This window comes from Castor canadensis, chromosome 13 (genome assembly GCF_047511655.1).
Source record: "Castor canadensis chromosome 13, mCasCan1.hap1v2, whole genome shotgun sequence".
NCBI lineage: Eukaryota > Metazoa > Chordata > Mammalia > Rodentia > Castoridae > Castor > Castor canadensis.
Genome location: NC_133398.1, coordinates 7,799,950 through 7,827,030, shown reverse-complemented (window position 1 = coordinate 7,827,030; position 27,081 = coordinate 7,799,950). Strand labels below are relative to the sequence as shown.

At 53.2% G+C, this 27,081-nt stretch overlaps 1 protein-coding gene across 6 annotated transcripts in view; it reads left to right on the top strand.

Annotated features, from left to right (window-relative positions):
• Dnm1 (dynamin 1) overlaps window positions 1–26,637 on the top strand; it is a 42,715-nt gene extending 16,078 nt beyond the window's left edge. Inside the window, exons 8-22 of one of the 6 annotated variants that reach the window (XM_074053118.1) lie at window positions 14–149; window positions 330–397; window positions 3,121–3,259; window positions 8,132–8,218; window positions 11,182–11,252; window positions 11,432–11,483; window positions 11,688–11,699; window positions 14,198–14,311; window positions 17,793–17,902; window positions 18,786–18,897; window positions 19,336–19,347; window positions 19,663–19,833; window positions 21,613–21,854; window positions 22,223–22,438; window positions 25,414–26,637. In XM_074053118.1, coding sequence (XP_073909219.1) covers window positions 14–149; window positions 330–397; window positions 3,121–3,259; window positions 8,132–8,218; window positions 11,182–11,252; window positions 11,432–11,483; window positions 11,688–11,699; window positions 14,198–14,311; window positions 17,793–17,902; window positions 18,786–18,897; window positions 19,336–19,347; window positions 19,663–19,833; window positions 21,613–21,854; window positions 22,223–22,438; window positions 25,414–25,483 — 1,612 coding nt within the window. In that variant the 3' untranslated portion in view covers window positions 25,484–26,637. Of the gene's footprint in view, window positions 1–13; window positions 150–329; window positions 398–1,409; window positions 1,549–3,120; window positions 3,260–8,131; window positions 8,219–11,181; window positions 11,253–11,431; window positions 11,484–11,687; window positions 11,700–14,197; window positions 14,312–17,792; window positions 17,903–18,785; window positions 18,898–19,335; window positions 19,348–19,662; window positions 19,834–21,612; window positions 21,855–22,222; window positions 22,439–23,071; window positions 23,074–25,410 lie in introns of all 6 variants that reach the window. The other 5 variants (XM_020164297.2, XM_074053119.1, XM_020164299.2 and 2 more) reach the window with 5 other exon arrangements.
• Window positions 26,638–27,081: the final 444 nt, after the last annotated feature.

Here is a 27,081-nt window from a genome sequence, read left to right as displayed (position 1 = left end):
CACTCTTCTGCAGGATGGTCCAGCAGTTTGCAGTGGACTTTGAGAAGCGCATTGAGGGCTCCGGAGACCAGATCGACACCTACGAACTGTCAGGGGGAGCCCGCATTAACCGGATCTTCCATGAGCGGTTCCCCTTTGAGCTGGTCAAGGTAGGACTGGCAGCCCCAAGGCAGAAGGGCTGAGGATGCCTCTGTCCCATCTAAGACTCCCATCTAGGACCCACCATAGGTCCTAGTGCCCATCCTTAACAGTAGGGTGGGCCCCCCCGCTGTGACCTCCAAAGAAGCAGGGATTCTCTCTGACCAGCTTTCTCTCTTTCCCCTCCACAGATGGAGTTTGATGAGAAGGAGCTCCGAAGGGAGATCAGCTATGCCATCAAGAATATTCACGGCATTAGGCATGTACTGGGACCAGGGAGGGGGGCTGAACTCTGGGGGTCAGGAGGTCTAGCACTGAGGCCCAGTGAAGGACTTAAGGTTCCCAATCCCCAGTCCCCTCAACTCCCAACTTTCTGGCTCCTAGCTCAACAGACTCCAGCTAGGGAAGATAGATGAAATGCTGGGCCACCCCCTCCCTGCAACCTGCTGTCCCTTGGAGCAGGGTCTGGAGGCACAAGCCCAAGAGCCCAGGGCACAGGCTTCCAGGGAAGCCCCTATAGGGCTGGGACCCTGCGCATCTCAAGGGTGAAACGGCTCTGCCCAGTCCCAGCCAGGTGGCTGAGCAAAGGTGCACACACCTGGGCCTGGGGCTGAGCACCTAGGTATGGTTCTTCACTCCAAGAGAGGCAGAGCTTCTCAACCTGCCAGACCCTCCCATATTCCCATTAGCCCAACATCGGCCAGCTCCAAGCTCCCTCCTTCCAGGTCACCCCAAGGTGCATGCTGCTTAAAAGCTTAGGAGCACACACACACACACACACACACACACACACACACTTCAGTAACTCAGATCTGCATGGTGCTCATTCAGCAGAAAACTTTAAAGCACCTACTATGTGCCAGGCAATGAAGACAACCTAACTGTCCTTCATTCGTGTGGGCTCAGCGCTCAGCATTGGTATGAAATCTACACATTGACAACTGCCTTGTCTGAGACAGGAAAACCTCTCTTCCACTCTTAAAACGAAAAGCTCTTTCCCAGAAAGGCTCTTAAGGGACAGCCCAGTTTGGCAATGTCCAAACAGTTTTGGGTCATATAACTCTTTGTAGGAACACAACAGACACAAGCAGCCCTTGTCATACCCAGAATCCCCTGCCCATTTTACATACGCGGACACTGAGGCCCACAGAGGGTAGTGGGAGGACCCTGACCCAGGCACAGCTCAGGGGCTTGGGGAGGGGCCCTGGCCTGGCACTCCTGGCAGATGCTGGCCTGTGACACTGTGCCCTTTTCCCGCTCCGGGCGTTCAGAACGGGGCTGTTTACCCCAGACATGGCCTTTGAGACCATTGTGAAAAAGCAGGTGAAGAAGATCCGAGAACCGTGTCTCAAGTGTGTGGACATGGTTATCTCGGAACTAATCAGCACCGTTAGACAGTGCACCAAGAAGGTAACCGGCGGCCCAGGCCAGCCCTCGCCTCTGCCCCTGCCCTGCACTGCTGCCAGGCATCCCTTCCCCATGTCCCCCACCGCCTCTTCGGTAGCATGTCCAGGCCTCAGCGGGGTGGGGAGGCAGGCAACTACAGATCAGGGGAGGTAGACCCTCTGGGGTGGGGGCCTCATCCACCCTGACCCCAGCCCTGGGGACCAAGGGATTGGGCACTGGCAAGACAAATGTGATGACTGACCATTGACCTGAGCTCCCCCAGCTCAGAGAGGATAGGATTTGTGGGAGCCCTGAGCACCCTCCCTGCCCTCAGAGCTGGGATCATCTTTGGAGGTTCCAGGGAGGGGTCTTGGGGAAACTTTGGCCTGGAGACAGGGGAGGTTTGGGACCTTTTGGGGGGCTGTCCTGGTTGCTTGGGCAGCCAGAGGAATGCAGAGGGCCCAGGACTAGAAAGTTCCATGATTCCCTACTGTTCTCCATCCTCCCCATCCTCGCCCCACTTTCACTCAGGATCCTTACTCAGTCCTCCCTCCCCTTCCATCCACATCCAGCCTTCCAGGGACCTGTCTCCCATCGCTGCAGGTGTCACTCCACACAGAACCACACCAGGAGGGTCAGGCGGGAGGATGGTTTCCAATTCATAGCAGGAAAACTTGAGGCTCAATCAAGCGACTTCCCTAAAGTCATATGAGCTAGGAGAAGGCAGAGCTGTTACTGGAAGCCGGGGCTTTGAACTCCCAAGTCCAGTGCTCGCTAATTGCGCCCCCAGCCTCCCTTCCTGTCCTTTCCCCACTGCTGCCCTGGCCCCTCTAAATTACTACTTCTACTCTTTCTGTTTTTCCTCTTCTTTCTTTTTCTGTCTTTTGAGTTCCCTCAGATCCATTTGGAGTAGAGGCAAGGGGTGCCTTGAAGGAGAAAGGGAGGGACAGGAGTAGGACAGGGAGCGGGAGAGTGGTGATCAGGCCACTATACTGCAGCTCTAGGAGGACTCAGCTGCATTGCAGTCTATGCAAGGAGAGGCCCCTGGAGTTGGGCAGTGCACAGCCTGGGCAGCTAGATGTAGCGACCCTGGTGAGGTAGGGAATGGTGCTGGGCTGTCGATGTAGCAAATGCAGGGGCCTGGAAAACCTAGACTTGAACAGGATGGGTGGCCTTGTCCTGGCCTGGGCCAGCTCCTTAGGAGGACCCAAGGCTGTAGGCAAAATGGCATTGGAAAAGAGGGAAGGCAAGCTTAGAGTAGCTGGCAAATGGGGTGGGGCAGCCCAGGGTTGAGGATCTGATCATTAAGGATCTCTGCAAAGAGACCTGGTCCCCGACACCCCTGGTTATAGTCACAGAGCCCTGGGGGATGCCACGAAGCACCTGGGAGGTGCGACCCTGGGAGGCGGTGGGGGGCTGGCCCCATGCTCACGTTGTCTTCTGTTTTCTCTCTTTCTGTGTTGGTGTCTCTCTTCCCCCACGCCTGTGCCATCCTCCCCACCCGTGAGCCCTATTGCTTGGCTTTCACTCCCCTGCTCCTCCCCTCTGCCCACCCGGCTGCTTCTCCTCCTGATTCCTCCCCCTCCCTGGGTGCAGGACGGGCCTCTTCACACCTGACCTCGCTTTTGAAGCCACAGTGAAAAAACAGGTGCAGAAGCTCAAAGAGCCCAGTATCAAGTGTGTGGATATGGTAGTCAGTGAGCTCACAGCCACCATCAGAAAGTGTAGCGAAAAGGTATGACGGCCACCTGGGTGGGGCTGGGCCTGGCCGTCCCTTCCTAGTGGCCACATGGCCACAGCCTCCCATGGGCAGAGCCATCTGCCAAGCAGGGACCTAGGCACCTATGCAGGCCAGTGATGCCTGGCCTGATGTTTCCTGCCAGCTTGTAACCCTGGGTCTGCCTGCCCTCGAGGTCCCTCCAGGCCCCTGTCCCTGCCATAGAATTTTTCTCTCACCCAGTCTTCCTCAGTGGCCTCTTTCTTTCAATGACAATGACAATAACAGAGATGACAGGAGTTGACACCATTTATTGATCAGCTGCTATGAGAAAGCACTGCGCTAATCAATTCTCTAAATAATCCTGTCAATGACTCTAAAAAGTAGGTGTCATTATTATCCCCATTTTACAGATAACAAAACAGTCTCAGAAAGGAAAAGTGGAATTCAGATTTAGGGAGGCGTCCAGGGTCAGGGCCTCCTGGGGTGGGGGAGCTGAACCACTCCCTGAATACCAATTTGCCTAAAAGTGTATTGGATTATTCACTCTGCAATAATCCGTGACATTAGATGGGTTCAGTCTCTTTTGAGTTGTCTGTGACCTTTCAGATACCTTTTTCCTATTTGTCTGCTTTTGGTCATTTGGAGGATTTTTTAGCCAGGCCATCCAAAGCAGTTCTTCCAAGGGTATGCAAGAAAATCCACTGCCTGTGAATACCGGAATTCACCTGCTGCCCCTGCCCCCACCAGCAGGTGGAACCAGCCTCACCTGAGTCTGAAAAAGTCCCCTGTGCTGGGGAGGGAGGGGCACAGTAGCGTCCAACGTGTTTCACCTGACTCTTTCCTATGGAATCCTTGTATGGAATCCTTGTATGTTGGGGCATAGAGATTGGTCCCATGCCCAGTGACTGCATTGCAGGGCAGAAATGTAGAAATGTGGCCTGGCCTACAAACTCAGCATCCTATTGACATAGGGTTGGGGTTCTCCCGCTCTTTTTCTTTTTAATTTTTTTGATGGTACTGGGGTTTGAATTCAGGGCCTCACACTTGCTAGGCAAGAGCTCTACCCCTTGAGCCACTCTGCCAGCCCTGTTTTGCGTTGGATATTTTCGAGATAAGATCTCGGAAACTATTTGCCCGGCCTGGCTTCAAACTGCAATCCTACTGACCTCTGCCTCCTGAGTAGCTAGATTTACAGGCGAGAGCCACCAGCGCCTGGCTTTGGTTTTGGCTGGATCGATAATGAGCAGTCACAGTTCTGAAAACTTCTGCAAAATGACTCTCTCCAAGACCTTTTTTTTTTTGAGACAGGGTCTTGCTATGTTGCCCAGTCTGGCCTTAAACTTTGGATTGTCCTGCCTCAGCCTTCTGTGTGCTGAGATTATACCTGTGTTTGCCACCAGGCGTGACTTCCAAAAGCACATTTCTCCAAATCTTTTTTTCTACACATTGGTTTATTTTGTTAGGAAATCACACTGCACATACACATTGCTTTTTCTTTTAATAACACACCTTTTTGGGGGAATTGCTACGTAGCCTGTATAAACACCAGTTAAACAATAATCTATTAAGTAGATTCGCTGTGGTTCACTTAACCATTTCCCTCTTGCCGAACACTTTCACAGTCCCCAGCTTTTCAGTATTATAAATAAATAACCTGGCAATGAACATCTTTGTATATAAAGATGTATTACTTTTCTTTCTCTAGGACTAATTCCCTAGGATACATTCCTAGAAGACCGATCACGATATATAAACATTTAAAAACTGTACACCATTTTGCTGAATTGCATCCCAAAAGGAAAGTAGTAATTATTGTAAATGGTAAAACTTTGGAAGCAACCCAGGTGTCCATCAAGAGGGGATCAATAACATATAAAGTATATTAACATACAAAGACAGTGGGAAACTGCAGCTGTTAAAATGACAAGATGAATTTGTTCCTACTCACATGTCCTTCCACAATGTATTGTGGCGAGAAGAGCAGGTTTCAGAAAAGAATGTATAGTATTTTGGGGAAAAATTATTACATATGGAATGATAAAATTCCAAAGTCATACACGCCAAATTGCTCCTTGTTATTTTGGAAGAGGGCATGTAACATAAGAGTCTTCTCATTTCTATGTCATGAATTTTTGTCATAATTAAGTTTTGTACAGTTTATCTGTATGATTTCTGTGAACAGAAAAACTGGTCAACAAAAACTTTAAACAGGAAAACTTTGGTTTAAAAAGAAGATAATTTTTTTTTGCCTTTTGTTTAATGCCCAGTAATTGGTTTTTCTTTATATGGCAAAATTCACACATCTTTTTGTTTTTTCCTCCCCAAGTTTTCTAAGTTTAGCGAACTCCTCCTGCCAGAGGTTTGATAAATGTTTAAATCTAATTGTCCTAGCCCTGCTGGGATGAGACTTTTTTTGTCATCTCTGGATGAAATGTAGCATTTACTTTGGGATATGGGGTATGCTAGCCAATCCTCTTAGCAATCCTAAGAGAAAAAGCACACCATTATTGTCCTGCTGCGCACACAGAGAAACAGGCTCAGGGAAGCCCAGATGATGCTCGTTTATTTGCTATTTATTTATTTATTTATTGGTGGGACTGGGTTTGAACTCAGTGCTTCATGCTTGCAAGCAGGCGCTCTACCATTTGAGCCACACCTCCAGTTTTATTTGCTTTTTCAGTTTTTTTTGTTTGTTTATTTGTGGGTTTTTTGGGGTTTTGTTTTCTTTCTTTTTGAGACAAGGTCTCAACTTCATGATCCTTCTGCCTAAGCTTCCCAAGTGCTGGGATTACAGATGTGTTCCACCATTCCTGGCTTTGCAAAGCTTTTCCAAGGAGAGTCAGCAGACAGAGGCTGGCTTTGAACCCAGAGTCTTGTGGCTCCAGAAGCTGCATCCCTGACTGCTAAACCAGTAGGCTCCAGGATGACTGAGAGAGAAAAATTCCATTTTAAAAACTGGCTAAAAGTCCTGGAAATGCTCAGAGGCAGCCAGAATGGAAAAAGCTGCTCAAAGGGAACAGAACTTCTCTGGGGCTGAGGCTGCCCTATGATGTGTGACATGTGGAAAACTTGAGAAAGGTGACATCCGGGCGGGTGGTGGGAAAACTGGTCATGCTCTCTGGCAAATTGCTCCCTCCTCCCTTCCTGTAAGCCCCCACCCACCCCCAGCCCTGGCCTGGGAGCAGCCTTGAGACCACCTCAAGGCCTGTGGGCTGTGACAGTCCCGAACCTAGGCCCAGACTCGGGGAGTGTGAGGAGTGGAATTCCCTCAAAGGACAGCGGGGTCCACTGGGCCCCTCAAGCCAGGATTTCTAAGCCCCTGGTCTCAGGCTGCCCTTCCTCAGGTCCCATGTGCTTAGCTGCCTCAGCCACAACCTTGGCACAGCTTCAGGATGGTGGGATATGGACCTGTCTCACGTTGGCCTTTCCTGGGCTGGTGTCCAGGGCACCTGCTTTCTTCCCCGCTCTATTGCTGCTCCTGATGCCTGACACACACACCTTGGCCTCCATCTTGCCCTCAGAATCACCAACTGTGACCCAAGTCCACAATCCTGGCTCTTTTCCCACACTGGGGGTCCACCTGAGGGGCCCAACCCAGCACAGGAAAGAGGAACGAGGAGCCAGTCCTAGCTTTTCCCACCTGGGCCTTACTTGGAGAGGGTGGACAGCAGAACTAGACATCCCCGTGGGTGGGCTCCACCCTCAGAAGCTCGGTGAGTCCCTGTCTCTAAGGAAGAGCTGGTCACAAGCCAGAGGGCTGAGGACCCTGTGCCTATTCACCCTGGCATGGGGGTAAAGACATCCATCCTTCATTCATTCCCTCATTCCTTCAACATGCCCTCTTCAAATCTCTGTTGGGGACCTTTGGGACAATTACTACCCAGTTGGATGAGGAGGCTGGGGGCGGAACAGGGTGGCCCCTAACTCTGCTCTCAGTGGTCAGTCTGGGCAGACTTTCTGGAAGAGGAACATCCAACAGAAGCATGCAGTAGAGAATCACCTGGGTTTTATCCAGAGCCTGGCTGAGCTGAGGGCAGGGTTTGCAGAGGGGGAGCACTGGGAGTATGTGGGTACTGCTGAGCTCTTGCCCCCAGGGAGTAAGAGAGCAACAGCCTGGCTGGCCAGCTCCAAGCTGGACCGATGAGGCTGGGGATGGTGGTGTCAGGCAAAGGCATGCAAAGGGAGGCAAAACTGGGTGGATTCTACCAAGAGAGGGCCCAGGGCCCAGCCAGGCCCCCGCGGGGTACTGCTCATGCTGCTGGCACCCCCACCTCCGCATGGTCCCTCTGCCCCGCATGCCTGTGCATCCTGCATGTCATTTGGTGTGACGGCTGGGTTCCCCCTGAAACTCCTCCCCCAACCCTGACAAGGAGCATTGCCTGTCCCTAGCCTGACTCAGAAGGCCACCTGGCAACTTGGGCCCTGCCCTCCCCCAATACCACCTGGATAGGGATCTGGCAATCAGTCCTTGCTTGATTGCCCACCTGGCTGTCCCTCCAAGCCTTTAGGAAGGCAAGGGGCAGGCCTGAGGGTCAAAGAACGCCTTGGTCCCCCAAAGGCCTCCAGTGCCAGGTCAGTCTCCACGCGGTGTTTCTCCCGGTGGAAGCGGCTCCTTCCCCTCCGAAGTTGTGGGGCTAAGGCCAGTGAAGATGGTCTGGGACCAGGAAGATCCTTACATTGCCCTTTGGAAGCCACACTTGGGGGAAGAGGGTGGCGATGGCTTGGTGCCATCAGCTTTCTGGGGACCCAGGCTCTCCTCCCCACCTTGCGGGCGTTCCTTGTGTCCCCTACCCCATGCCCTGGGGTCCCAGGACTCGGGTGGGTGAGTTGGTGTCCCCGCTCGTGCCCTGTGTGTACGTGGCGCTGTCCCCTCGCGTCCCTCCCTAGCTCCAGCAGTACCCGCGGCTGCGCGAGGAGATGGAGCGCATCGTGACCACCCACATCCGGGAGCGCGAGGGCCGCACCAAGGAGCAGGTGAGCCACCGGCCCCGTTCCTCCCTCTCCTTGCTTTTCTTCTGTAAAACACACAGCACTAAACAGACCCTTTTATCCACTTTGTGGGGCAACCATCACCACCATCCATCCACAAAACACTTTGCATCATTCAAAGCTGACATTCTGCCGGGGATGGTAATGCATGACTGTAATCCCAGCACTCTGGAGGCTGAGGCAGGATGATCGTGAGTTTGAGGCCAGGTTGAAATACATAGCAACACCCTTTCTCAAAAAATAAAAAAGATCAGAACTGCAATTCTTTCTCGTAAATACGAACAGCACATTCCCTTTTCCCCAGTGTTTGGGGGCCACCATTCTCCCTTCTGGTTTTGTGAATTTGACTATTTTACCTCCCTGTGCTTGCTCAGCAGGCCCTCTGCCACTTGCGCCACTCCACCAGCCCTCTTTCACTTTTCAAGACAGCCTCCTCCCAAGTATCCTAGGTTAGCCTCAAACTTGAGCTCTCCTTGCCTCAGCCTCCTCCTCAGCCTGGCTTGCTCTTTTTTTTTTTTCAGTTCAGCACTCTCAACTTTCTGGCAGCCATCTGGTTATCTATCTCTCTTTGGGCTTCTCTCTGTTTGCTGTTTCTCTGGCTAACCTTCCACCCCTCATGACCACCCCTGCTCATTTACATTTCCATTTGCCAAATATTCATTCAATCACAGTTACTTAATGCTGCCTCTGGGCTTGGAGGAGCAGAGATGCATAGGGCCCATCATGCACTGCCCTCCCCGCCCAGGCTGCTCTGTCTCTGTCACATACTCACCTTCCCATCCCTGTCTTCACACATCCCTTCTCCATGACGATGTGTTTCTGTTCACTCACATTTTTTCCTGTTGATGGCATGTTTTAAAATCCTTCTGCCTAGCACCATGGTACCCATCTATAATCCCAGCTTCCAAGGAGGCTGAGGCAGGAGGATCACCAGTTTGAGGGCAGGTTAGGAATCATAGCCATCCCATCTCAAGTAAAAACAAAACCAACTTTCTTTGTTTTCTATTTCCAACCCACTTGGCCCACCTGGCCAGATAGGCCTACCATTGATTTCTGTAATGCCTTCCCCACCTTTAACAAACCCTGTTTAAAAAAAAAAAAATTCCATCTGTATAGAAGTGATCAGATTTCAAGTAGATGTCTTTCCACTCACTTTTCCCATCCTCCCACAAAATAGCCAGCATTCAGCTTAGTGTATCATTGCCTGTCTCTCTCTCTCTCTCTCTCTCTCTCTCTCTCTCTCTCAGACACACATTCAAGATTTCACCTTTATCTTAAAGAGCCATAATCCTGCTGTGTGTCTTGCCTTTTTTCTTTAACTATAATTGTAATACTTCACATCTGTTGTGCAGGTATGTGACTGCTTTCTCTTGTCGGGCTTTCTTTTTATTTACGGTACTGGAGTTTGAACTCAGGGCCTTCACCTTGAGCCACTCCACCAGCCCTTTTTTGTGATGGTTTTTTTTTCAAGATAGGGTCTCACAAACTATTGCCCAGGCTGGCTTCGAACTGTGATCCTCCTGGTCTCTGCCTCCTGAGTAGCTGGGATTGCAGGTGTGAAAACTGGTGCCCAGCACTTCACTTGTAGAATGTGAGGCTTAGTGAGGATAGGCCCATTGTAGGGCTGGGCCCTGCAGGCCACATCCAGGAAGCCACTATCATTGCCATGACTCATTTCACACTTTACGCTTCATCTTGGGGACAGGTCTTTCCGTGCCATGACCTAGAAATGTGCTTCTGAATATCTGCAGTGTGCTTCATTGTTTAGAGAGTACACTAATCGACTTGACCTTCTGCCACTGGAGTGTTCCTCATTTTTCTTCATTACAAATTACACTATAGCCCAGCACATCTGTAGTCCCAGCTACTGGGGAGGCTGAGGCAAGAGGATCAATTGAACCCAAGAGTCAAGGCCAGTATGGCAACATATGGAGACCTTATCATGAAAAACAAAACAAGGGGGAAGAGGGGATGAAGGAATGCAGTGGAGGGGGTGAATTCAAATATGACATATTTGATACATTGTAAGAACTTCTGTAAATACCCTAATGTACCCCCACCCAGCATAACAATAAAAAAAGAAAAAACAAAACAAAACAAAATTATACTACCTTGGATATTCTGGTGCCTATATCTGTGTTCATTTCATGAGCTTATCTGTGAGATACATCTAGAAGGGAGTGTGTGCAGTTTAATTTTGTGAAATTAGCTGATACAGCCTGGCGCCAGTGGCTCACGTCTGTAATCCCAGCTACTCAGGAGGCAGAGATCAGAAGGATCGCAGTTCAAAGCCAGCCCAGGCAAACAGTTAGACCTTACCCCAAAAAATCCTTCACAAAAAAGGGCTGATGGAGTTGCTCAAGGTGTAGGTCCTGAGTTCAAGCCCCAGCACCACACTAATTTACACTCACTCTACAGGGACTGGGGTGTGGTTCCATGGTAGAGCACTTGCCTAGGATGTGCAAAGGCCCTGGGTTCCATCGCCACCACCACACACACAAAAAAATGACACTTCCTCCGAGATTGCCTGAGGCAGTCCATCTCTACACGCTTGCACCCACTATGGGCATTGTCAATACTGATTCTTACTTGGTAGGTTAAAAAAGATCTTATTACTTTAATAATAAGAATTAGCCTTTTTAAAACATAATCTTATTGGTTATTTGCATTTCTTCTATAAATTACCCACTCATGTTCTTTGACTATTTTGATTTGTGTTTATTTTGTCTTTCTCTAATTTTTTTTAACGGTACTGGGAATTGAACTCAGGGCCTCGAGCTTGCGAGGCAAGGGCCCTACCACTTGAGCCATGTCCAGTCCCATGTCTTATTGATGGTAGGGACTTCTAACCTTCTATATGTGCTGCAAGGGTTTTTCTCCCAGCTGTCACTCATTTTAAAACTTTGTGGCGTCTCTCCCCCGGCTCGCTGACCTGCACGCCCCCGAAGGTCATGCTTCTCATCGATATTGAGCTGGCTTACATGAACACCAACCACGAGGACTTCATAGGCTTTGCCAAGTGAGTGTTCCTGGCGCAGGGGAGGTGACCCCGTGAGTGTGTGCGCGCCCACTTGTACATGCGCGTACTGTATGCAGAGCCCAGGCCTGCCAGGTTAACTCTCTGGGTCCTGTGCCCCTGAGCAGCGGGGCTGGGCACCTCGAGGGAAGTTCTGAGACTCCTTCCTCTCCCCTCATTAGTGCTCAGCAGAGGAGTAACCAGATGAACAAGAAGAAGGCTTCAGGGAATCAGGTGAGTGGCCCCAGTGCCCCAGCCCGAGGGATGGAGGGTGCCGGATGGACGCCAAGCTCTGAGATCCCCTTCCCCCGAGGGGAAGGGTCCCACAGGGCCAGGGAGCCTGTCATCTGCCAGCCACAAGCCTCCCACTCTGCCTCAGTAACCCTCTCTCCTCTCTCCCCGATGCTTCTCGTGGTTGCTATGGTTACCTCTTTGCAGGATGAGATTCTGGTGAGTACCAGGACTGGGGCTTCTTGGCTTGTGCAGTGAGGGGGAGGAATGGGTCCACTGGCAGTGGGGGTCAGCTGGGGGGCTAGAGGGTGCCCTTGGCTTGAGCTGCTTGTACACATCAGCACGTGAGTGTTCTGCATCTGCTCACAGGCCGGAGCAAGGTCTAACTACACGCATAGTCACATCAACGTGTCACACCATGCAGTGAGCAGCCAGCACGGCTATAGGCAGAGTTAGAACATATGGAGATGATGGACCTTAAATGTCTGTTGGATGAATGAGTGATAAACGGGAGGATGAATGGATGGGTGATATGAGAGGTATTCTTGAGAAACCAACAGCTACCTCCACTAGAGGCTGAGGAAAGCAATGAAGTTCAAGCCCCTTGCCTCCTGGCTTCTTGCTCTCTGTCCTTCAGACGTCTGCAGAAACAGCACTGAACAGTGGTCCTTGCTTGACACCAGTTGTACACATGAGCTCTCGGGTCCTCAGTGTTTTTTTTTTTTTCCTTTTCTTTTGGTTGGGGAAGTACTGGGATTTGAACTCAGGGCCTCAAGCTTGCTAGGCAAATGCTCTAGCACTTGAGCAACGTCCCAGCCCTTGTGTTTTTAGTCTATTTTTTCAGATAGAGTCTCATGATTTTCCCCAGGCTGGCCTGGAACTTGTTATCCTCCTGCCTCTGAGTACCACAGGCGTGTGCTACCAGCATTTTTTCCCCATAGGTTCCAGAGGCTGTTACTGACTTACTGTCTTTTCCTCGCAGGCCCTGTAAGGGAAGGGCTGCATCTGTGCTGTTTATCGTTATACCCTCTCCCCCAGACCCAGTGCCTGTAGTAGTGCTCAGTAGAATGGAGGGATGAGTGACTTGTTGTCTCAGGGCAATTCAGTTCCGCCAGCGCTGCCTGGTGTCTGCACTGTGCTGGCCCACTCGCTTGTGGACAGGAGTCAGAGCCACCCCCACCCCTACCCCATGGGACCCTGGGCAGGATTTGCATGACCTGGGAATGGTTGAGGGAGGCTGCAAGCCAGGCAGGGAGCAAGGTGGCGAGATCTGCTGATAAGATTCTGTGACAGAAGGCTGCAAGCCTGTCATCCTAGCTACTCAGAGACCAGGAAGAACAAGGTTCAAAGCCAGCCCGGTCAAATAGTTTGCAAGACCTATCTCGAAAAAAACCCATCACCAAAAATGGCTGGTGGAGTGGTTCAAGGTGTAGGCCCTGAGTTCAAACCTCAGAACCACAAAAAAAAGGCTGGTAGAGTGACTCAAACTGTATGAGTGCCTGCATAGCAAGCACTAGGCCCTGAGTTCAAACGCCAGTGCCACCAAAATAAATTTTTTTTAAAAAGTGGGTTGAATTCCAAAGATACTGAGAGGAGTGAGGTGGAAGAGGGATGGCAGGACAGACATGTCCTCATAGACTGACCAAGGAACCCGTGATCTGCCCCTAGCTCAGCCACTAACTGGTTGTGTGGCCTGAGTTCTCAGCAAAGTTGTCTGAAACCTGAAGGGATCAGGAGGGCCCCAAGAGGACTTTGAGTGCCTCAGAAGCAATCCTGGGCCCTAGATGCCTTTGATGCCAGCCCCAGGCCTCCCTGGGTCTTCTGTGGATGCTCAAAGAAGCAGGCAAGGAAGTCAGGATCAGGGGAGGGAGCAGAAGCAGCTCCCTCATCCTCAGTTTTAACCCTGCCAGGGCCCGGGTAGTGATCCTGACCTTGGAGTAACATTACAGGCCCTGGTTTGTGAAGAAGATGTGAGATGTGAGAGTGATCAAAGATTATTAGTGTGTTTCTGATTTTTCCCTGGGGGGGCGCGGAGAGGGCCCACCTGACACTGTAAAGTCAGAGCTGATGCTAGGAGGGTGAGTAGGATTTGCTTGGCAGACCCAACTGCAGCATGTACAAAGTCCCTGGGGTCAGAAACAAGTCTTAGAATGTATTAGACTTAAAGCTCGAAAGACACTTGATGTTGCCAGGCACCAGCAGCTCACGCCTGTAATCCTAGCTATTCAGGAGGCAGAGATCAGGAGGATAGAGATTCGAAGCCAGCCCAGGCAAATAGTTCATGAGAAACCCTATCTGAAAAAACCCATCACAAAAAAGGGCTGGTGGAGTGACTCAAGGTGTAAGCCCTGAGTTCAAGCCCCAGTACCACAAAAAAAAAAAAAAGACACTTGAAGTTGTCTTTTCCAGTAAGTCACAAAACTCTGCTTGCACACTTTTAGCGATGGAACTCTCATCGCCTTCCAAAGCTGTCAGTCCCTTACTTGCAGCTCTGGCTGCCAGAGGCTGTTTATCCTGAGCTGACTTCTGTCTTTCTCTGTCTTCCATTCTGTTCACTTGTGGTCCAAACCAGGGCAGGTCTGGCCCCCACCTTCCCTCACTCATTGGGCCTCTGAGAATTGGGGTGGAGTGGGCTTTTGAATACCTCTTTGCCCATCCCATCCTCCTCAGGGAAGTCTGGCCCTTGCCTGCTGACCTCCCGCCCCCTCACCCTCCAGGTCATCCGGAAGGGCTGGCTGACCATCAATAACATTGGTATCATGAAGGGGGGCTCCAAGGAGTACTGGTTTGTGCTGACTGCTGAGAATCTGTCCTGGTACAAGGATGATGAGGTGAGTGAGGGCCACTAGCTCTCACAGGGTTGGGCTGGTGGCCAGTCAGGCTTGGAGTGAACTGGACCATGCCACAGGGTTTTAAAGCTCACTCTCATAAAAGATGCCCCTGGGATCAGGAGAGGTGCCCTTGCACCCCGGAAGGAGAAGGTGGCTTGGCAGGACTGGGAAGCTTGGTGCTGAGCACCCTGCAGAGGGTGGGCAGGGTGTAGGGTGATCCTCCCTGATCAGCCAGCCCAGCGGCCTTCCTGTTTTCTCGCTCCAGGGTGTGCCGCCTCCTCTGTGGCCCCCACAGGCCTATGACACACACAAGTCTAGCTGCTAGATACCCAGTTAACCCTTGCACTCCAGACCCCTTGGCTTCTGCTGTCCAAGGGAGTTGCCTAGAGTGCCTCCAGGCCAAGGGGTTGGGAGTGATGGTGTTCTGTAAGGGCACCTACAGAATAACTCCCCACCCACTAGGGCACCCATAAGCTCCTGCCACCAACCTCCCCTCTTGCTGGTCTCCTTTAAGAATGAGTCTATTTGGCTTCCACATCTGGATTCCAGAGGTGACCAGAGAGAACGGGGAGAACGGGGGTGTGTGTCGGGGGGAGGTTGTGGTAATGAACTCCAGCTGGCCAAGGGGTGGGGGAAGGGACCCTCTTCTTCCTGAGGGGGCTTTTGCAGGCTAGGGTGCTCTCAATAGGGGAGCAGGGCTCAGGGTAGGGGGTCTGTGATATTTGGTCTCCATGCCCCCTCCCTTGTCCCTGTCTTCTCCAAGTCTGCCATGGGCAGGAGCCCCACCTCCCCACCTTGGGTGGGGTCCTGTGTCGTCATTTGCGGGTGCGCCAAGCCATCTGGACCTCATTACCCCTACCCTGGCCTCTCCTCAAGCCCAGGGGCCCCTGGAAGGGATGGAGCGTGAGGTGGCTTTGGGCGCGGGTGGTGGGGGCGGCTTCCTGCTCTGTCACCCTGCCAGGCTCTCCAGACACCCCCCATGGGTCTGGTGCTCCTCTATTGGGGCTCCTTACACAGGGCCAGAGGGACAGCATGACCTGAGGCTGAGAGCCCATGCCTGGTGACACTGGGAAGGAGTGAGCATGACTGAGAGCAGTCCCCTATTTTCATACCTGGGATGTGTGTGTACATTTTAATTGTGTATGAAAATTGGCTGAGTAGTGTTATGTGGGGAAGCAGGGCATGTGTGTGTGTGTGTGTGTGTGTGTGTGTGTGTGTGTGCGTGGCTTGTGAATGTTGTGTGGGGTGTTTGTGGGTGAGTGTGTTTGGGGTGTAAGCATGTAGGTGTGACAGTGTATGCCTGTGCTTGGGTGTTGAGGTGGGGGTGGGCTTGGGGAGGAAGGGTGTGGAGGATGGGGAGGCCAGCTTCCCATGGTGAGGCTGTCTTTGTGTGTGTGTGCACTTGCGGGGGTGCTTGCACTATGTGGGAGTGCCGGGGGCACGGATGCAAGCTTTAGTTTGTGTGTGCAGATATGTGCGTCTGAGCGGTGACTGTGAGTGCCGAGGTGCATGGCCAGGGCACAGGGGATGCGGTGAGTCGATTTTTGCACTGGGACTGCTGGGCACCTGGGGGTGGTCTGGACCCCGTGAGGGTCTGGCCCCCTCCTTCGCCCAGCTGCCTGCCCTCTGGCCTTTGGGCTGAGGGAGGTCCTCTGGACAGACAGGCGGCTGGATGCCCTCATCCCTAGCTCCAATGACCCCTGTCTTCTCCGTCTTCCTCTGCTGCCCTCCCCCATCACCATTACCCCCACTAGTCCCAAAGCAGGGTGGCCCCCCCGCGCCTCCTCCCAGCCCACCCCAAGCCCCCCAGATTCCCTGCCCCAGCTCCAGGCTCCAGTTCTGGGATGGCAGTGGAGGTCGGTCCGGCTCTCCGGCGGCGTGGTGGCGAGGGTCTAACCCAGCCCAGCCTAACCAATGTGCAGACTACTGTACAATTTGGGAGTCCTGAACAGATAGTCTAAACACTGGGTAGACGGAGTGGAGGTGTCCTCTGGTCCATGCAGGCAGCAGAGTTTATCCGTCCTGTGGGAGCTTCAGCCCCATCCCCTGGAGATCCGAGACCCCCCCACCCCAACCCTCATGTCCCCCAACCCCAGCCAGCCAGCCATGGTCCCTCTCTGCTCCCGACTCCCCTTCTGCCTCTTTGACGTGGCAGGGGTGAGCGGGAGCTGGGCTGGGAAGGAGGGGCCTGGGGAGGGGGCCGGCCGCAGGAAGGGAGGGGTGGGGGAGGAGGCTGCTCCTACCTAGTGTCCAACCCCGAAGCAGGGCGGGTGGCGGCAGGGCCTCCCTCGAATGATTCCAGATGTTCCCTGGCTGTGTGTACAACTAACTTCCTCCTCTCCTCCCCCAGCCGCCCTCTGGGGCTCCCAGCCACCCGCCTGGCATAAAGAGGGCTTTATGTGGCTTCATGGATCAGGCGGGTGTGGGGACCGAGGGGGGGTCGGGAGAATGCCAGGAGGGGGAAGAAAGGTCCCCTAAACTCAGCCCCGCACCTGAGATCCTAGGCCAGGGCCATGCTCAAGCCCTGCTAATCTCACCCATGTCATTGCTTCTGCATGGGTCCTGTGGTGTTGGGTGGACCAGTGGGGTTCAGGCAGCACAAACCTCAACCTACTCCCAGCACCCCCATCTGGGATGCCTGCTTCCAAGTTCTCTGAGCCACTCCCCTGGGCCACAGAGCCAGCAGACACATGACTGTCCACAGATACACATAACTTCTTCCACACAGCTATAGACACACCAAACATGGCTAGCCCTTTGTATAAATTTTATGCTATGCCCCCCCACAGTACAGGTCCTATTGACAGACACTTGTGCAGACGTGTGTCATTCACAAGTGTCACACACATCTACAAAGTGTGCACACATCCATGCTGATACAGAAACACATCACAATGACACATGATCCTGTTGGATGCCTACACACACACACACACACACACACACACACACACACACGTGCACAAACCTATGTACTGTAGACACATGAGCACACACAGTGGCAATAGGATGTGTGCTTGCACAAACACTTAACCACACACATGTGCACACACACACCCTTTCCAGGTCGTGCTCGACTCTGACTGTTTACATGTGGGCGGCTGGGGGAGCGGGCTGAGCTGGCCCTTTGGAGCCTGTGGGGCCAGCGCCCCCGTTCTCTGTCTCTGAGTCAGGAAATGAAGTGAGAGGCAGCCAGGACTGGGGCCAGGGATGCTTATATGAATGGTCCCTGCCTGGGGCTGGCCTGACTCACCTTCAGGACTTGCTTAGGGTACCTCTGGACATTAGCATATGTGCAGGGCTGCTGGGATTGTTTTGAAGGCCATGGGGCTTGGCAGCACCTGTATGGTGGGAGGCCTGGGTGCCCCAGAGCCCAGGCTGCTCTAGAGGTCCATAGTTCCGGGTACCAGGCATGGCGCATGCTTAGGGATCGAGACGTGGCAGTGTGAGCCTCACCCCACACTCCTCCCACTGCCCACAGGAGAAAGAGAAGAAATACATGCTATCTGTGGACAACCTGAAACTGCGGGACGTGGAGAAGGGCTTCATGTCAAGCAAGCATATTTTTGCCCTGTTCAACACGGAGCAGAGGTGCCTACTTGCCCGCGGCCAGCGCTGCTGAGGCCACACACTCTATAAGCCTCAAGTGACCCTACTGGGTAGAAAGTGGGTCCACAGCCCCAGGGAGGAAAGGGAGCCGTCCCAAGGTTCATGAAAGCCATTCTGTTGACAGATAAGTTTATTGAGTTCCTGCTGTGTGCTAGACACCATGTCTAGATCCCCTCCCCTCCTGCCTTTCCCCTCCCTCTTCCTTCCTTCCCTCCCTGCTTCTTTCTTTCCTTCTTCTGCTTCTCTCTTTAGTATCTGCTGGGTATGAGATGCTCTGCCAGGCACTGGGGACAAAGCAGAACCCTGGTCAGACATGGTCCCCTTCGTGTGTTGCCCGGTTTTCTATGGGGCTGGTGACAGGACCAGGCCTCCTTCCTCCATACCAGGCTGACTCTAGTGGCTCTCTCTTGCTCAGACACAAGGGTTCAGTACAGCTGGGGAGTTCTCAGAAAGCCAGGGAGGGTGCTAATGGCAGTCTGAGACTCAAGCCATGGGGTCTTACACAAATTCTTATTATGTAGCCTCAAACTTGTGATCTTCCTGCTGCAGCCTCCCGATTGCTGGGATTCTAGCATGGCTGAGCCCTTCTATTGAGGGCTCAGTCCCTGTCTGAATCATTTCAGTGCTCATTTCATTGAAGTCTCACGATAACTGTAGGAAACAAGAATTGTTACTAACCTATCTTCCGGATGACAAAACTGAGGCTTGGAGAGAGAGAGGACTTTCCTGGAGTCACCCAGTTGGGAAACGAGAAAGCCAGGGCTGGACCCCAGACGTGATGACTCTGAAGTCCACACATGCTCTTAATGCCAAAGGAGGGTGGGGCTTTGCTCCATTTCTCCTCCCCACCTGCCCCATCTTGCAGAAATGTCTACAAGGACTACCGGCAGCTGGAACTGGCCTGTGAGACCCAGGAGGAAGTGGACAGCTGGAAGGCCTCCTTCCTGAGGGCTGGCGTGTACCCTGAACGTGTTGGGGTGAGTGGCAGGGCAGAGAGGGGAGGGGCAAGCTGCTTATACCAAAGGGCCTTTGGGCACTGGACTCTGAAATGCCAAATCATGCCATGTGTCTGAGTCCTTATTTGGCTCCCAAAGAGCAAGCATTCCCCCTCCTTGCCCTGAGATGCGACCAGAGTTATGTCCTCTGGTCTTCCCATCCTTCTCCAGTGGCAGTTTTATGTGTCCCCCTCCCTGCCACAGATGGCAGCTCTGCACCCCCTCGTATAATAGCTGCCTTCTCTTTTCTTCCCTCTCACTGTGGCAGTGTCTACAGGTGCCTTAGGGTTGGGGTGTGGTGCCCCAAGCTCACTGAGTCCTTCCCCTTTTCCTTTCTGTGTGTCTACTTTGGCTGCGCTTCCTGGTGGCGGTGGCAATGCTGGTGTGGTGGCCTCTGTGGATCTGGTGTGGGCCTCCAAGGACAAGGAGAAAGTGAGTGTACCCCTCCCTTGTCTCCTGCCAGGCACCTCTAGCCTGGTACCAGCTCTGGCTATGTCTTCAAGCAAGGGAGCTTGGAAATGTGCTTTTCTAATGTCTGGATTGGGAAACTGGGCGAATTTAGGCACTGGAGTCAGAGCCGAGACAAGACTGAATGAGGGGAATTTGGGGCATGGGGTGGGCAGAGCCTGAGCTTCTCCTGGTGCCTCTGTGTTTCAGGTACTCTTGGAGGGGCTGAGGTCCTAGGGATGCCTGGAGCTTGACTGCCCAGGCCTGCCCACACTGATGCCCTTCTGTTCCCAATGCCAGGCCAGTGAGACCGAGGAGAATGGTTCAGACAACTTCATGCACTCCATGGACCCACAGCTGGAACGGCAAGTGGAGACCATCCGGAACCTGGTGGACTCATACATGGCCATTGTCAACAAGACCGTGAGGGACCTCATGCCCAAGACCATCATGCACCTCATGATCAACAACGTGCGTGCATCACTGTGGTGGGGAGGCAGGCAGCCAGGCTGGCTTGCGGGACACACAGGCCAGTCCGTGGATGCAGGTCTAGGGAGGGAGACGAGGTACAGACCAGAGCTGTCCAATACAAACAGAATGTGGGCTTAGTCTGTAACTACATTTTCTAGTAGCCATGTTAAAAGAAGTAAAAAGATTGTCCACTGGAAATACTTAAATTTAGATTTCATGCTTAGCATGCTCAAAGCCCTGGGTTTGGTCCCTATCACTACACACACAAATACACAAAAAACCCATTTAATTTCAAGAATATATATTTTAAGCCCAAGATAGCCAAAATATTTCTCTCTGTGTTACTAAGGATTGAACTCAGGACCTCTCACTTGCTAGGCCAGTGCCTTACCACTTGAGCCATGCCCCAGTCCTAGTTTATTTTTCAGATAGGGTCTTGAACTAATTTTTCTCAGGCTGATGTTGGACTTCAATACTCTTATCTCCTCCTCCCGAGGAACTGGAATTACAGGTCCACTATGGCTGGCCCCAAAATATTATTCTTCAACACGTAATCCATCTATAATTATTTTTTTTTAGAAAGGATCTCACTATGTATCTCAGCTGACCTTGAACTCGAGGTGCTCTGGCCTCATGAGGCCTCCTGAGTGCTGGTAGATTTCAGGGGTGCAACACCATGCCTGGCTTTAATCTAGAAAATATTAAGAAGATATTTTACATACCTTTTCATACTAAGTTCTGCAAATCCAGTTCAGAAATTTAATTTCCTCTGGAAATACTTAATCTAAATTTAGATTTCATGATACAAGTAGAATTGGGTCTGAATCCTGGCTTTGCCACAAAGTCCATGGGTTGACTTTGAGCAAATGAATTGCCATTTGTGTTTCCTTATATGTAAACTATGAATGATAAAATAGAGTTAAGGACTAAACACATATAAAGTGTGTAGCCACACAGTGCCTGGCACATGGTGGGTATCTGATGTATATTGGAATATGAGTAAATGCGATTGGGTGTAGGCTGTAAAAATTTCAGCACCTCCCCCATGAAAGTCCCAGAGTCTAGTCTGCTAGGAGTTAAGGACTGGAGATTTTAAGAACATTAACCTGAGCCCCACCTGGCGCCAGTGGCTCAGTCCTGTAGTTATGGCTACTCAAGAGGCAGAGATCAGGAGGACTGAGGTTCAAAGCCAGCCCTGGGCAAATATTTCATGAGACCCTATCTCAAAAAATACCCAACCAAAGTGTAGGGCCTGAGTTCAAATCCCAGTACCGCAAAAAAAAAAAATTAACCTGCCTCTACACGGACACATTTTACTCGATCCAGGTACACACCAACAGCTGTTACTTTTACTCCAGGGCTCAGAACATTTTAAACTGTTGCCTTTCTGTTTTTGGTCCAATGGAGTATAGAAGAACTTTCTAAAAAATTGTTTATACATTTATTCATATGCGTATACATTGTTTGGACCATCTCACCACCCTGTCTACCTCCTCCCCCCACTTCCGTCCCTCCCCCCTGGAAGATCTTGAAATGGCTCAAAAACCAGAGATCAGTTAGGTTCTGAGTCTCTTCCTAGATCTGTGACCTTGTACAGGTCTGTGTTCCCATGTGAGAAAGGAAACCAGAGTGGGCTTGGGGGTACTCTTCGAGTTTAGGCTGTAAATCATGTCCGAAAGCCGAACCCTGGCTCCCAGTCCAGCGCTTGACGGGCAGCCATGGCAGCACAGGCGTCAGGTTCCAGTTCCTTTCCCTCTTCACCCACCTTCCCGCCCGCAGACCAAGGAGTTCATCTTCTCAGAGCTGCTGGCCAACCTGTACTCGTGTGGGGACCAGAACACGCTGATGGAGGAGTCAGCCGAACAGGCGCAGCGGCGCGACGAGATGCTGCGCATGTACCACGCGCTGAAGGAGGCGCTCAGCATCATCGGCGACATCAACACGACCACCGTCAGCACGCCCATGCCCCCGCCCGTGGACGACTCTTGGCTGCAGGTGCAGAGCGTACCGGCTGGACGCAGGTACCAGGGCCGGCCCCCACGGCTCCAAAGCCCCCCAGACCGGGGCCCGCGGGAGGAGGGCCGGGACCGGGCAGTGGCGCGCCCGGGTCCCCGGGGCTCCCACCTGGAGCGAGGGGTGGAGCTTAGAAAAGGGCGGGGCTTGACGCGGGGCGGGGCTTGCCGTGGAGCGCTGGCTGCGGGGCGGGGTGGAGCTGGAACGTTGACGCCGCTGGGGGCGGGGCTTAGGCTCCGGTGTTAACCGAGGGCGCAGTGGGGCGGGGCTTGCGTGCATGGGCGGGGCCTGCACTGGGCTGGGAGCGGGGCCTCAGCCTGGGTCAGAGCCGCTCATCTCTCTCCGCTTCTTGTTCTCTGCTCCTGTTGCCTTGCAGATCGCCTACGTCCAGCCCCACGCCGCAGCGCCGAGCCCCCGCCGTGCCCCCAGCCCGGCCCGGGTCGCGGGGCCCTGCTCCTGGGCCTCCGCCTGCTGGGTCCGCCCTGGGGGGGGCGCCCCCCGTGCCCTCCAGGCCGGGGGCTTCCCCTGACCCCTTCGGTCCTCCTCCCCAGGTGCCCTCGCGCCCCAACCGCGCCCCACCCGGGGTCCCCAGGTGAGTAGGGGCTGATAGCGGCGGGAGAGGCCGCCGGGCGGGCGTGACCGGGAGGTGGAATCAGATTATAGAGCCTCTGTCCTGGCGGCAGAGCGGGCCCTTTCCATCCTAGGCACACGAACTGTGGTTTCGGGAGCCACGTCCGTGTGGCCGAGGACTGGCGGAGCCTGTCCCCCAGGGAGCGCTGAGTCCCAGAGGTGGTCGTTTCTGGGGAGGGGGCTGTGGGGCTCATCCCACCTGCCCTTCTTTCCAGCACTTGCATGGCGCTTCCGTCTCTTTTCCTTTTCACTCCTGGCCTCCCACACATTGCATTCCTCTTTTCCTTCTCACTCTCTGCCCTCCATTCTGTCCTCAATTCCTCTCCCAGTCCCTGGTGAGCCTACCGCAGGTCTAGGGTCTGAACCCAGATCCTCTCTGGACCGAGTGGGTTTCCTTCAGTTACATTCAGGGCTACCGTATGACCCCACTTCCCAGCCCTGACTTTTGAGTTGCCCCAAGGTAGTGTTCAGCCTGACCCATAGAAACAGAGGCCAGACTGTGACTGTGTGACCATCAAGGTGTGTGATTTGAGTGTGGGCGTGCACACGGGTGTGAGTGTAAGAATGGCACCCAGGCATGGGGTAGGACAGGAAGCAGTTGGGGATGGAGTCTGGGTATCGTTGGGCTATCTGGTGGTCTGAACATGGTGAAAGTGGGGCAGGGGCAGGAGTGTGTGAAGGTGGCCCCATTCCCAGAACTTTCCAGGGGAAAGGATTTTACTTCACCCTTTGGTTTTGCCTTCTTGATCCGTGCCCCTCTCTCAAGGAAGTTCACTCCTGTATCTGACTCAGTCTGCCATGTTTCCACTGGCCACGTTTTCTAAGGAAGAACGCATCATCAGACCAATAGCATCTGTGTCTCTAGATGGCTGGAGGGTAGGGCTGGGGGTCTAGCCTCCATAAACCAAATGAGGCAAATGGCACCTGCTCTATGGGGAGCTGATGACCTAAACAGATTGTGTAAAGGCAGCACAGTATTGGGCAAGAGCACTGGACTGGGAGTCCAGAGATGCTGATTCACCCTGGCGCTTCAGGAAAGTCATTTTCCCTCCTAGGGCCTCAGTTTCCCTTCTACCAAATGTCAACCTCTGCCTTTCTCCTGGGGTTGTGTGGGGCTCAAGGGGGACCCTGGTTGCAGAGATGCCACATTAATGGCAAATGTGGCTAGTGGAGCACTTTGCTAACTGCCTACATGAGTTCAGAGTGTTAGTGGAATTTGATATCCCCAGTCTATGCTGAGGTATGACATATAGGAAATGTAAGAGTTGTACTGGATTTAACTCTAGTCTTTCTAACACATGGTAGTGTCATTTGGCAAGTCAAAGTGCTGCTCAGTGGAAGACAGTTTGGAAGACCTTCTTAAGGGCAGCACGACTTCTATGGGATCTGGGGCATGATGTGAGGAATGAGGGCATTTGGGTAGGAAGCAAGAGTGTGGACAAAAGCGTAGTGTTGAGGAGCGGTGCTGGTTGGGCAGAGTGCAGACAGAATGCAGAAGAGGTATGTGGGTAGGGTTTGGCACATTGGAGAACCATCAAAGTCCACAGAAGAGATTGACTTGATGGGATTCAATGCTGTAGGCAGGAGGAAGCCATGGCAGGCTCTTGGGTAGAAAAATGACAGCCAGATTACAGAAGCAAGCCCTGTCCCTTATGGAGCAGTGTGATGGCCTTCTGAATATGCCAGGCACAAGTGTGCAGGGAGCTGGTGCAAATGCCTTCTGTGTGGGGGCAAGCTTCTGTGTTGTGACAGCCTACGCGTGTGCTTCAGTGTGCCGAGTGGCTGCATGCCCCAGATCTGTGCTGCACGTGCCGGCCAGTGAGGGTGCTGGGCACTGGGAGGTGAGGGAGGGAAGGAGGTGTATGCGTGTTGTTTGTGGGCATGTGTGTTAGCGTGTGCATGCGGGGCCATGGGGCCTCATAGCATGTGTGTGCACGCCCGGGCGTGTGCGTGTGTGTGTGTGTCCCCTGCCCCCAGGCCTGCCCACCTGTGCGTGTGAACTGCCCTGTTGATTTCGTGCTGTCTTTCAGAATCACTATCAGTGACCCCTGAGGAGTGTCAGCCACGGTAGGTACATGCTCTCAGCCTGCTGCATGAATGGTGTGTCTGCCTCTTGCTGCACCAGCTCCATACTGGGGGGGCACACCTGGGACCTCAGTGCCAGGCCTCCCTCTCCTTTCTGCAGCTCTAGACTCACTCTTTCCTTTCTGTCCTCTGCCAGATGGCTCTCTCACCTCCCTTCCCAGTGAGCCTCGGGACTCAGTGCTGCTGCCCAGGGCCTCCCTGGCTGAGCTGAGGGCCCTTGGGACAGGCTCCCCGCTCACATCTCCCCAGCAGATGTGAGTGCTCTCTGGAGCTGTCAGAGAGACCAGAGAGGTCATGGTTTACAGTGTAGGGTGGGAGCTTGGAAGGGGTTTTTATGTATGGCTGGGCTTTGAGGTGGCTAGAGGCCTTTGAACTTCATCCTGGGCATGCTACACCCATTCCCCCATCAGCTGTGCTGCTGAGGCAGGGCATCCAGCTCCCAGCCCTAGAGCTCTGGGAACTGAGGCCACCACAGGGCAAGGGTGACGATAGGACATCAACTGAGCACAGGCTGTGGTAGTTTGACGATTTCTGAAAGTCTGAGAGCCCCAGATAACCCATCAGCTTATGATGCACCTCACAGGTGAGGCAGAGACACATCCCCTTCTCTACCTCCTCCGTATTATCACATGTGACTGAAGAGACCATGTCTTCAGCCCCAGATGCAGCACCACAGCTGGCCCATGGGCTACTTACTGCACTTTGGCTTATTGCTCCTAGGGTGACCTAGCTTTTTAGCCAAGGGCAGAACAGTGTCTGTTGGTTGAGCAAATTAATTTCTGCCCAGCCGGCGACCCTGCCTGCCTCTCTTCCCTGGCCACTGACTCGTGCTCTTCTACTTTTCCCCAGCAGGAAGGGCCCAGCCTCACCTACGCGACCTGCAGCCCCCCGACCAGCTGAGGCTCCCCTCTTAGACTTATAAGTCTATGGCCACTGGCATCGGCTGCCTGCCTCCCAGCCTCCCCAGGGTCTGCTCAGAGGACTCCTGGGCTTTTTTTGACCACCTGAGGGGCCTCCAGTGCCCCCTCCAGCCATCCCTTGTAGCTTCACCCTCCTGGTTCAAGCAGTCTCTTCTTCCTCCGGCCTGGTGGCTGTTGCATGGGGCTCCCCAAGGCTAGGGGTAGCCCTGGGCCAGTAGGATGGAAGACAGGGTAACCAGAGAAGAAACTGGGCATGTGTCTGGAACTGTGGGTGCACTGCCTAGGTGATTGTGTGAGAGACTGTGTGTGTGGCGGGACAGGGCTGCCCCGCCTTCACCCAGATTACCTGGGAGCTATGTCCCAGCCAACTCTTCCCTTCCATCTTCCTTCCCTTTCCCATCTGTCCGTCTCCTCTTCTCCAGAAACTTTTCCCATGCCCCACCTGCATCATCCCTTCCCACTGCTGACTGGAGTGGCTGCTCTTGCCTTACCAGGTCTCCTTCCTTTTCTCTCTCCCATTTTTCTCTTGGCTTTCTCTCCAACTGCCAGCCGATCGGGTCAGGCAAGTCCGTCCCGTCCTGAGAGCCCCAGGCCCCCCTTCGACCTCTAACCAGATCCCTTCTACTCCCGGGAAACCTCCCTTCCCAAGCCTGCCTGGACGGCTGCTCTGTGACTTGACAGTGGCTCCCCCCGGCCCCAAAGCGTCCCCTCCATCTGTGACTTAGTCTCTTGTAGTGGTGAGCTGACATCCAGGCGTGACATTGGTGAAAACTTGTGCCCCTCTGTGGTATTGCTCCTGCCCTCTTCTATAAATATCTATAAATACTCATATATATATAAATATATATATACATATATATGGCCGACACAGCTCGCCTCTAGCATTGGGGATTGATCACCATGCTGTCCTTGTGGAGTCTTGTGGCCCAACTACAAGGGAACACCATCACCCTGACACTCCCTTCTACAGTGTGCCACTCCAGTGCGCCTCCCTGTCCTGCTCGGCCTGTGGACAGCCAGTCCCCTTGGCCATCCTCCCCACCACCTCCACAGCATGGGGGTGCTGCGCTGGTGGTTGTGTGGTTCTCTGACCACCACCAGTCTTGCTGTCTTTTGGCTGAGAATAAAACCCATTTCTGGACGATGGGAAACCATGTGTCCTGTCCTGGCTCATGTTCTCTGTGGAGATTTGGAGGAGGGGGAAGATGTGAACACTGGGGTGCAGGGTAAGGAAGGGCTATGACTAAGTGCTGTAAGGTGGGTGATTACTTACTTGAAAGCTTCTTGGAAGTTTGTGTCCTCATCCTACAAACCTCACTCTGGCCACTAGGGGGCAGGGCCACAAACTCAGCCTGGAAGAAGGCTGTGGGGCCCTGTACTCTGGAGGAAAAGACAGGAAGAGCAGTCCCCATGTGTGGACAGGTCAGAGGAGCAGGGAGATAGGATGAAGGCCTGGACTGGAAGGCAGCATAGGTGCTGCATCCTGTGATTCCTTCACATCATAGATCAGGCTTGAGTCTGTTGCCCATTAGGGCAGAACTGCACCTGTAGCCTTGTGGCACACCATGTAATCCCCATGTTTCACCAGGCAGCGTATAGG